The 11,176-nt window shown below is 45.1% G+C and overlaps 2 protein-coding genes across 4 annotated transcripts in view; one reads left to right on the forward strand and one right to left on the reverse strand.

Moving 5' to 3' along the window:
• The first annotated feature begins 1,187 nt into the window (after positions 1 to 1,187).
• Positions 1,188 to 1,628, forward strand: LOC113573016 (tctex1 domain-containing protein 3). Its single transcript, XM_027003021.2, has one exon. The coding sequence runs from the start codon at positions 1,188 to 1,190 to the stop codon at positions 1,626 to 1,628; it is 441 nt and encodes a 146-aa protein (XP_026858822.2).
• Positions 1,629 to 1,781: 153 nt separating this feature from the next.
• Positions 1,782 to 11,176, reverse strand: part of ift140 (intraflagellar transport 140 homolog (Chlamydomonas)) — a 36,482-nt gene continuing 27,087 nt past the window's right edge. For 2 of the 3 annotated variants that reach the window (XM_035530815.1, XM_035530814.1), the window contains 11 exons: positions 9,404 to 9,581; positions 8,737 to 8,927; positions 8,431 to 8,526; positions 8,200 to 8,332; positions 6,559 to 6,831; positions 5,258 to 5,440; positions 4,918 to 5,124; positions 4,447 to 4,659; positions 4,010 to 4,176; positions 2,992 to 3,133; positions 1,782 to 2,396 (listed from right to left, as the gene is read on the reverse strand). In XM_035530815.1, the coding sequence (XP_035386708.1) occupies positions 2,178 to 2,396; positions 2,992 to 3,133; positions 4,010 to 4,176; positions 4,447 to 4,659; positions 4,918 to 5,124; positions 5,258 to 5,440; positions 6,559 to 6,831; positions 8,200 to 8,332; positions 8,431 to 8,526; positions 8,737 to 8,927; positions 9,404 to 9,581 (2,002 nt within the window). In that variant the 3' untranslated portion in view covers positions 1,782 to 2,177. The remainder of the gene's footprint in view (positions 2,397 to 2,991; positions 3,134 to 4,009; positions 4,177 to 4,446; positions 4,660 to 4,917; positions 5,125 to 5,257; positions 5,441 to 6,558; positions 6,832 to 8,199; positions 8,333 to 8,430; positions 8,527 to 8,736; positions 8,928 to 9,403; positions 9,582 to 11,176) is intronic. The other variant, XM_035530816.1, reaches the window with a different exon arrangement.

Consider the following 11,176-nt stretch of genomic DNA (forward strand, 5'->3'; position numbering starts at 1 on the left):
AAGCCTGAAGTCAGCAGTTGCTATAACGACACTGCCAACCCACACCTCTGAGAACTAGCTAGGCAACAAGCTCGACACAAATGTGCATTTGTTCCTGCAAGATAAACTTGCTTTCAGTCTAGCGCTAGAAGCAAATCATGACTGGCCAACTACAGCTACGTTTGGGTGAGCTCTGTTTTGCAGCCAGTTATCAGTTAGCTAATTGTATCTGGTTAGTATTTTACCAGTTTAACGGACTCTGTGATTTAACTCGTTTAAAACGGCCCTTACCTCGTTAATTTGGATTGAATTACATCGGGTAATTACATTCTGTGTCCATTTTTGAGGCAAAATTAAGTTTCTCCTCGCCATCTTCCAGCTGTAGGAAATGTTGCTAGCTAGTTAGCCAATTGTCTATTTAAAGTAATTGCCCATTTAAAGTACGATGTCTGAAGTATCTAACCAAGGTCACTACTGCTACTAAACTTCTAGCCAGCTAGCTAATAAGTGTATGAATAAATAATTTCTTGAGTGAATGAACACATGTAAATCCCCAAAATAAACAACTTGAGCACTGGTTCATCAGCTGATTAAGAGCTGTAGTGAACTGGTCTGGTCTGACCTTGTTTGTGAGTGATTGGGTGAAGAAAGTTCAAGTCTCTTGGCTGTCAAACCCAGTAGGCAGAGCTCATTATCATACTATAAAACGGCGTTGTAAAAACGCCAAAACGGTGTAGAAAATGGCGTTTTGGAGCACTTAAAGCGGCGCTTTTTACGGCGTTTCGACTGACATATAAACAGCGTAAAATACGGCATTTTTATGTTTTTTTGCGTTGTATTTTACGACATGGTGAAAGACAAGGCCGTATTTTGCGGCGTAAAAGCGTCCGCTTTTTATCGGCGTTTTACAAATAAAACGCGGTTCACTTGAAGCGAAGTTTGACCACGTTGGCTTTCCATATAAGGACGCAAATCCACGCGGTCTTTTGTTTTCTGCGCGTCGCAGAAAGTCTCAGCACGTGACAACAGCGCCCTCGTGCTATGACGGTTGGTACTGAGGGCTTGACAACCGGCTTTAAAAAAAATAATTAGGTATTATTAATTAACCGGTCCGTGCGCCTCCAGTTTTCACATTTCTGCTAGAAGATATCAAAAGCTGAGCATCGCATTGGTATCTCAAAAGTCTTCAAAGACAGACAGGCTGAAACATGGACGTGGGCAAAACTGGTGTCGATGGTGCTGTAGCGAAAAATCCTTTTAAACAGCGCTCACGTGTGCGGACAACTGGGCACCAAGCAAAACTAGCCAACACGTACAGACTGCGTCCAGTGCGGCGGTTTGTGCCCCACCTGATTCATAAGAAAGGCGAGGAACTGATGGGGTCGTTTGGAGATATGACCTACAAGCCTGAGGCCTGCGGAGAGGTGGCGATCGAGATCGCGGACAGGATGGTGGCCTTCATCAAGGCGCAGGCGTTTGACCGCTACCGCTGCGTGGTTGAAGTTACGGTCATGGAGAAGCAAGGCCAGGCCGTGAAGATGGCCAGTCGAGCGCTGTGGGACAGTGAGAAGGATACCTCGCTCACTCTGAAATACGAGAACAAACACCTGCTCGCTGTAGGAGTGGTGTTCGCCCTGTACTTGGATTAACCAAAGTGCTTATTATTCTGAACGGTCACTTTTGGACTTTTCCAGAATTAAAGATTAAAGTTGCTTTATTGGGCATGTTTTTCTATGATGGAAATAAGAGTAACAATATACAACTATAAATAGAAAAAAAAAGATTTTTATTAAACTGTAAATGCTATACAAGATATACAAAATATTAAACATCTTGTGTGTGCCCATTAATAATTTCAAAAATATATAAAACTACCATATGGAATACAACTGAAAAAAATAAGTGACAAATAAGACACATACACCTAGCCCTCAAACTGCAGAGTGTGTGTGTGTTTATGGTTGGAGGGAAGTGCCTGGAGTGTCCAGTCTCCATTCCTGAAGTTATAAACAACAGTTAAACAACTGTTTAAGGCAACCTGGAGATTAACATCACACAAACACAGACACACACACTCCCTCATACACATACACTATTTAACTACATGTGACCCCTGCCAGTGCAGTTGACCTGTTATCACTGGATGTACACATGCATGTAGGATTGTGCATGTGTAGTTTGGAATATTGTGACACTTCTCAGTTGTCGAGGTTTTCATCCTCCTCCACCTCATCCTCCTCATTCTCTTCGTTGCTGTGAGTGTGTGTGCCATCGGTGTCACGGTGTGTGTGTGTGGTCTCCGAATGGCTGAGGCGAACTCCAGCATTCTGCAGAGACTCCAGACTGCGCTGGCTTACATATACACTGACGTTTACTGTTGGGTACAGACGCCTCAGCTCCTCAAGACTGGCCCAAGCCTGCAACACACACACACACACACACACACACACACACACACACACACATATATATGTGCATGCACATATACATACAAACAAACATGCACACACAAACATACACACAGGTATACAAATACAATATATGTCAATATAAAATCTTTATGTCCTGTCGATAAAAGTAGCACTTTTACATTTTTAAAGTTTTTCCATCATCATAGAGACAAAAGGGCCCCACAAACAGCTAAAACATGACCTCAGTACACACACAAAGGGAAACATACATTTATTGTACACACGCATGCACACAGCTATAAACCCGCTTAACTGATGCAGACTGTCATTTGCTCTTTTAGGGTGCATATACTGGAATCTAGCCTCACACTGCACACTGAGACTCCAGCCCTACACACTTATACACTGGGACTTCAGGCCTACACACTGAGACTCCAGCCCTACACACTGGGAATCTAGCCCTACACACTGAGACTCCAGCTCCACACAGTGGGACTTCAGCTCTACACACTTACACACTGAGACTCCAGCCCTACACACTGGGAATCTAGCCCTACACACTGAGACTCCAGCTCCATACACTGCACATGGTCCTGCTCACCTTCTGGTGGTTGCCCTGCTGGCAGTGATGCTCTATGAGAAACCCGAACACGTCCCCCACACGCACAGCTGGGTCCAGGTCTGCCTCCTCCAGTAGAGATTCACACTCCTGTACAGCTCCAGAAGGGTCCTCCTCATACAAACTGTGTACACACACACACAGACACAAACATATGTGTGCACATGCACATGTATACATGTGAATACAAAAAAGCGTGTGCACACACATACACACTGAAATATTTGCCCTTGGTGCAGTCACTCATGGAACTGTGGCTCTAAATGTCCTTTGATTATATTTTTGGGAGTCTTGGTCATGTACACAGATTGGTCATTAGGGAATTTCATATTCTTGGTTTCCAAAACAAATAATTTTTAAAATATTGTTCCATATTGTCCCGGTTGGCCCCTCCTAGCATCCCTGTCTCCATGGTTCCTCTGCCTCGTGCCTTTTGTTTGCTTTACTTCCTTGTTGTGGTTCTGTTCCTTAGTTTCGGTCTCCTCCACTCATGAGTTTCACCTGTGTCTTGTTTAGTTCTCATTAGCCCATGTACTTAATTCCAGTGTTTGCCTAAGTGTGTCGCTGGTCATTGTGTTATATCCTAGCCGCTGTTTGTGGCTCATAGTCACCGTTCATATTTCCAAGCCTCGTGTTTTCTCGGCCCGTTTGTATTCCCTAGTGTTTAGTGTTAGTTCTTATCATTGCTTGTATTTGTGTTATAGTCTGCATCCCCTTTTTGTCATTGTGTGTTGTTTTTTTTTTTTTTGATAAATTATATATTCATGGACTCTCCACATTGACCCTGGACCCTTGTCAGCGTATGCATCCACCTCATGATCGCTCAGCGTTACACATATCATAAATAACATTAATATAATTTACAAAATATGTATCATATATATATATTTTCAGTGCTTCTATAGATCTAAGCTGCTTTATTTCTTCATAAAAGTTTTTCCACTCTGGACCGTACTGGTAACTGTTGCTGTTTTGTTTTGCGTGTGTGCACACATGTTACCTGCGTGCCTGTATAAATCTTCGGACGAGTGTAATTCTGTGTGTGAGCTCTGTGAGTCGTTCCTCTGCGTCTCCTCCAGTGCGGCTCTTGGCTTTAGACAGACACTTACATGCCTCCGTCAGGGCACCCAGTGCCTTCTCATAGTTCTGATAGTCATCAATCTCCACCTGCACACACACACACATGCACATACACACATGTACGAGTATGCGCGAACACACATACACACACGTGCGATAACGCATACATGCGCATGCACAAAAAAACGCTTGCGCCAGCACACACACAGACAAACGCACACACACAAATTCACACACACGCACATGCACGCACACGTGAAGAATTAGAAAATTATTGCTTCGTTTGTTATTGCATGGGAGTCAAACAAAGATAAAAAAACAACAACAAATCACACACACAGACACACGGACACACACCTGTGCACACGCCTCATAGAAGCCGGCCAGTAGATCCAGGGCGCGCCCTTTGGTGTAGAAGCCAATGATGTTCTTCATGATCTCCGGATCTTTCCGCCAATCCAGAGACTGCAGGTAGTTAGCCGCCATTATGTAGATTTCCTTCTGCCGAGACACGCCTGCGAAAAACACGATCTTCTCTGTGTCGCCCGACTTCAAGAGTGCCCGCATAGCCTGCCACGGCACACACAGAAGCCAGGACGTGATATCATAGTGAGCAAAGGAGACAGGACATGACACCTCACAGAGCCCAGCTTGTAATGGTTCTGTCCATTATTCTGCAAGGCAGAAACTGGTGGCCTGTTCATTCTGGCGAGGTTCATCACAGACTACAGTCCATGCTTCTTTACATGAACAGTTAGGTGTTTGTTTACAAGCCTGTGTATAATTAGGAGTGTTTACCCAGTAATAATGTGTGCGTTTATGTCACACCTTTGTCTTTTTACCAGCTTGTGTGTACTTCTTGGTTGCTAGATGATAGTTGCCTTGGCGCATGCAGCAGTCTGCGATTCGCTCCAGCAGTTCTTTACGCTCCTCCTCTGACAGGTGGGCGGACCCTCGGGACACGGTCATGCTCTCAGCAATATCCTCTGTGATGGTCAAATTCTGCTCCAAACACAACTGCAGGGCCTCGGGATACTAAACACACACACACACACACACACACACACAGAAAAATATCTGTATGTGTGAGAAGAGAGGGTCTGTGTATATGTGTATGTGTGTGTTTGTGTGTATACACGTGCGTATGTGCATCTCTGTGTGTGTGTACCTTCTTCGCTACCACTAGCAGTTCCACAGCTTTTTGGTACTGTGAGTGTTTGATGAAGAAATCAGAGCAGCGTGCCAGGAGGGTGGGGTCACTGGTCTCATTCAGGTCCTCTGCAATCAGCTGCAATGCCCCAAACTGCTCTGTGGCAAAGGCCAGTTCCAGAGCCTTAGAAACATGACCTGCCTGAAGGCAGAGGAGACACACACACACACACACACACACAAAGGGTGAGAAATTACAGCATGTCAAAAGAGAGAGAGACAGAGAGACTCAGACAATGAGTGAGACAGACAGAAGGGAAGAGACGTTCTAAGACATATATAGCTCTTAGCACTGTAGCTTTATGGTTTTCCTGAAATAATTATTTTCAGATCATTTGATGTAATAATTCTTTTATAAGTAGGACTGTAATATTGCATTTGCCCGACTGTCATATTCTATTTTCGTTATCTTAAAGTGTGAATATCTGAGAGATTAATTTACTAGCAGCATATTCAACAGGCAGTTCTCTCCTTCCTCAAACAGTGAAAGGAGCCTGTATGCCCAGTCAAGAGTGACGTGACTACGTCCAACCACTGGGTGGCGCTGAAAGCAGAGAGCCAGCTTGGGCATGAACAAGGGAACGAGGGAAACTTGCTTGACTTTTGGGTTTCCTGTTAAAGAAAGTCACTGAATAACTTATGGACTGATCATTTTATGTTTTAATCTTTCATTTGCCGTATTGACATTTTTTGTCAAAAAACTTTTTTTTGCTTCCCAAACTAAAATACACAGACCGTATAGTACTTTTATTAAGAGTTCTTCTATCACATATGACCGGTAATATAATTTTACATTACCTGTTCATAAATAAGACATACACTTAAAATATGTACAGATATACTTAAAATATGTACAAAATGTATTTTTGCCTATATTTACAATGAGGAACGTGTGTATATTGGGTGTGTGTGAGTGCATATGTATATGGGGTGTGTATATGGGGGGGTGTATGTGAGTGTGTATATGGGGGGGTGTATGTGAGTGTGTATATGGGGGGGTGTATGTGAGTGTGTATATGGGGGGGTGTATGAGAGTGAGTATATGGGGGTGTGTATGTGAGTGTGTATATGGGGTGTGTATATGGGGGGGTTTATGTGAGTGTGTATATGGGGTGTGTATGTGAGTGTGTATATGGGGGGGTGTGTATGTGAGTATGTATATGGGGGGGGGTGTATGTGAGTGTGTATATGGGGTGTGTATGTGAGTGTGTATATGGGGTGTGTATGTGAGTGTGTATATGGAGTGTGTTGGTGTGTTACCTTGTGATAAAGCATTACTGCACGGTCCATGTGCACTCCTTTCTCCTCGTAATAGCAGGCTGTGTCCATCATGTCCTCAGGGTTGCTAAGCAACGCCAGGTTCATCAGCTGTTCATCCATGTTGTTCTCCTTACACAGGCGGATGGCGTTGTTGTAGGCCTGAGCACGTGTGTAGAAATGCACCGACTGGCTGATCATCTCCTGGCTCTCATACTGCCGCGCCACGTGATAGGACGCCGCCCTGTTGCCCGTGCTGTTGGCAATCTCGCTGGCCTGGAAAACCGGTGATGGAGGAAAACAGAACAAAACTAAACTAAACAGAGTGAAACAGCAAGAACACCGGTACTATAGCGTGCTGGACACAGATAATGTAGCGTTATGCTGAACACAGGTACTGTAGTGGTGTGTTGGTCACTGGTACTGCAGGACTACGGCTCTTGCAATGGTTCCCTTTAAAATCTCCACTGATACCCACCATGAAAAATTTACATTAAAAAGTGACACTACACAGAGGGCAGATTTCTTACTAGAGAAATTTAATCTCTTCCCCCCCACCACTGTGTTATGTTATTTCTTCTCTCTACCACTGAAATGTGTAACATGATGTATCTTCTTCTCCTACTGAAATGTGTGTTACAAACTCTCTCTTCCTCTCCTACTAAAATGTGTTACAAACTCTCTCTTCCTCTCCTACTAAAATGTGTTACATGTTATCTCTTTCCCTATTGAAATTATATGCTATCTGTTATATGCTGTACAGTCAGGCATTTTATTAACTAGTTCCCATCTTCCCAAAACTAGCAGTTTTATTAACGTCTTCCCATCTTAGGTAAAGGTGTAGATCAGGGGGTCTGTGGCCATTGAGAGTTCTGGTAAACTGGGATGTTATGATGCTCTCACTTCACCTCTCTTTTGTCACTCGTTTGTTGACTGAGAGCGGTGGATTGCTGATGTTCCAGGGTGCCCTCATTCCTGTGGTTCCTTCTGGCTCTTTCCTTTTAGCTGTGCGGTCCTAGCTAGATCTGCCACAGTCCATGTTTGCACATTATAGTTTCATAATTTACACACCCTCATACCTGGACACGCCTAATAATCTATTCTCTCTTTCTGCTGAGGTTCACCTCCCCCTGACGTCATGTTGTTACTGAGCCTCAACCCGTCTCAGCTGCTATGGCTACTCCCCTGCTGTGGTCCACCACACCTCCACCCCCACCAACTACTTATCCGTTGCCCCTGATGGATGTTCTCATGCGGGATGGGTTTCAGACACGCGCACACCATCAGGACAAGACTAGGACCTCCAGAAAATCTGTCTAGACATGGCTTATTTTAAAATTTTATTATCATTTATTTATTTTCCTCTTTCTGTATTTATTCTGATCCTTATCATCTAAATTGGTAATACTGTAGTGTGCCAGAGGAGATTGGGCCCCCCTTGAGTCTTGGTTCCTCTCAAGGTTTCTTCCTCGTGCTCTAGGGAGTTTTTCCTTGCCACTGTTGCCCTTGGCTTGCTCACTGGGGGCTTGGACTCGGACATTTGTAAAGCTGCTTTGTTACAACGGCTGTTGTAAAAAGCGATATATAAATAAATTTGACTTTGACTTGACTTTCTATTCCAAGTGCCAGTATGATGTGTTTTACCTTTTGGATGTTCCCCAGGTAGCAGTGCACACGCACTTGAGAAAGGTAGTCCTGTGCGTAGTCATAGTAACGCAACGCAGACTCCATGTCTGATTGACTTTCCAGGTAATGTCCCCACCACTTATACAGGCTTCTGTTCAACCGTGTCAGAGAAAACGAAGGGTAAAAACAGTGCAGCCAATCAGTGATGAGAGCTCCAGGTTCCAGTGCCAATTACAGCACAGTACTCACTTGTCTTTCATCTTGTTGATGTAGATCTCCAATGACACACTGTCCTCCATCAGCATGCGAGGAACCTCAAACCGGTGTGTGTCAGAACGCTCGTAACTATAGACGGAGGGGAGAGTACACTTCTATTAATATACTCACAGTACACTGCTATTATTATACACATAGAGTACACTACTACTATTATACACAGAGTACACTGTGTATATTTGTGTGTGTGTGTGTGTGTGTGTGTGTGTGTGTGTGTGTGTGTGTGTGTGTGCGCATGTATATTTGTGGGTGCGTGTGTGGAAGTGTGCATGCGCTCACTAAGCAAGTGCAAGGGTCTTGTCTTCTGTGGCCTCTAAGTGCTGGGCATAGTTGTAGTAGGTGGTGCGCAGGTGGATGCGGTCGTGGGTCTCTGCTGTCTCCACTGCCAGCTGCCACTTGCCCTCTGCCTGGTAAAGCTTATTCAACAGATCAAACCGCCCACAGGAGCGGTACAGCTGCTCAGCCTCCTCCTACAGAGAGAGAGAGAGAGAGAGAGAGAGAGAGAGAGAGAGAGAGAGAGAGAGAGAGAGATGGAGGAAAGGAGAGAGGTAAGAAGATAAAGGAAAAAGATCAGGAAGGAGAAAGAACAAATCTGTTAAACTATATATTCATAAATAGTTCCAATTTCCACTGCTGGGCAGTATTTCACTGTATTGTAAGTTTCTGTAGTGTGTGTGTGTGTGTGTGTGTGTGTGTGTGTGTTCCTGTACAGGATGCACAACTGCATAGCGTGTGAGAGTGTAGATTGTGTGTATGTAAGGTGTGTCTGATTAGCTCCCGTCAAGCTTTGTAGTGTGCGTGCGTGTAGCATGTTTCTGTTTGATCAGCAAATTGTGTATGAAGTGTATGAAGCCTGACCAGCAAGCCAATCTGCGTAACGTATCAGTGTGTAGCGCGGGTGTCTGACCAGCAGGCTGTGTGTCATGCGTGTGTGTGTGTGTCTGACCAGCATGCCGAGCTGTATAGCGAGCATGGCGACGCGTGCCTCCAGTTCCGGTTCCCTCTCAGCCTCTCTCAGAGCACGTGCTGCCCGTGCGTTACCCATATTCCCCAAACACACACGTGCCACATCCAGACGACGACTCTTTACACACATCTGAGCCATCTTCTCCCACACAGCCTCACTGGAACACAGAGAGAGAGGGAGAGGGAGAGAGAGAGAGGGAGGGAGAGAGAGAGGGAGAGCACGAGAGTGAGAGTAAGAGAGAGTTAACTACATGATAAGCAAGATAACTACATGACAGATTGCCTGAAAAATCCAGATTTCTATATGCATCATACTGACACAAGGATAAGAATTTGGCGTAAGCAACATGATTGTATGGAGCTGTTGTGGGTGGAGTCTGCCATACAGGCGTGTGGGGACAAGGCCTCTGATTCCCACTGAACGTCTGAACGGCACATCATATCTGCGCATCACCAACCTTTTCAATTAGAATGCAAATCTGGTTCACAAATCTAACTGCATTTCATCAGCGATTCAACTATATCGGGTCACGTTTATGTTAAAACAAACTGATATTACAATGACGAATCAATGCTTATCTAGCCAGTTTTATACCCAGTGTGAACCTGCAGGGCCAGTGGCAGTGAGGAGCAGTAAAGCAGTCCAGGGAATATAACCCCCTTTTCTAGATCTTTCTCTCTCTTTCTGGAGCTGCTGTTCATTTCAGTTAATAACTGGCTGCCTCCAACTATGCCTGGAATGGCCTGTTCCCTGCCTCCTGACTCCAGCCCCCAGGCTCTCACCCTCCCCACTCCGCCCCTAGACTCCACCCTGGACTCTGCGTACAGCAGGTTCCACCTCCCAGGCCTCCGTCACCCCTCCTACTCTGTTCCTCCCTGTTTTACTTCACATCAGTATTGCTCTCTCACCCACCGCACACCCCATATGTTCTTTATTTAACCCAAAATCACCCCACCTTCTTTTCCTCTCTCCCTCTACCCTTCAGTATATACAGATGTGGGTTGTTTATCAGAGTTAGGCAACAGGAAATTCCCGGATTCTTTGGGGGCTCTGGGCTGGAACAGAAAGGACAGCAGAGAAATATGAGGAGAGCAGAAAATCACTGTCTTCAGCCGGAAAAAAGCATTCAGTACGAAGCACTAGACAGCATAGCGACGGTAATAACACCCACAATATTATATACTGTACAGCACTGTACAACTGTCTAATAACACACATAATCCACAACCCACTGACCCCTCTGTCAACACCGTGAGAGAGAGAGAGAGAGAGAGAGAGAGAGAGAGAGAAGAGGAGTATGTGTCCGTTTTCCTCTCAGGAAACGCATCCTGTTGCTGGAGCAAGACAGACTGACTAAGTTTGAAACACAGAGGCAAAGACAGAGAAAGAGAGGGAAGGAGAGAGAGAGAGAGCAGGCAGTTGAACAAAGCGTCACAGAGTAATCTGCCTTTGCACTGAGAAGTCGCTTAGTGACAGATGTAAAGAACCCTCCCTCCAACACACACACGCACACACACTTGCGTCAGTTGAGCCTATGAGACTTCATATTTGACAGAACAGAAAGGGGGAGAGAGAGCGTGAGAGAAAGAGAGGGGTAAAATGGGAGATTAGAGAGGGGAGTGGACAGAGGGGGAGGGAGAGAGAGAGAGAGAGAGAGAGAGAGAGAGAGAGAGAGAGAGAGAGAGAGAGAGAGAGAGAGAGAGAGAGAGAGAGTTTGCAACCACATCAGATGGATCTCTGTCTCTGAGGAAA

This window comes from Electrophorus electricus, chromosome 10 (genome assembly GCF_013358815.1).
Source record: "Electrophorus electricus isolate fEleEle1 chromosome 10, fEleEle1.pri, whole genome shotgun sequence".
Classification (NCBI taxonomy): domain Eukaryota; kingdom Metazoa; phylum Chordata; class Actinopteri; order Gymnotiformes; family Gymnotidae; genus Electrophorus; species Electrophorus electricus.

What these genes read in the sequence shown, in the direction of transcription:
- LOC113573016 (XM_027003021.2), top strand. Translation starts at nt 1,188, where the DNA reads ATGGACGTGGGCAAAACTGGTGTCGATGGTGCTGTAGCGAAAAATCCT.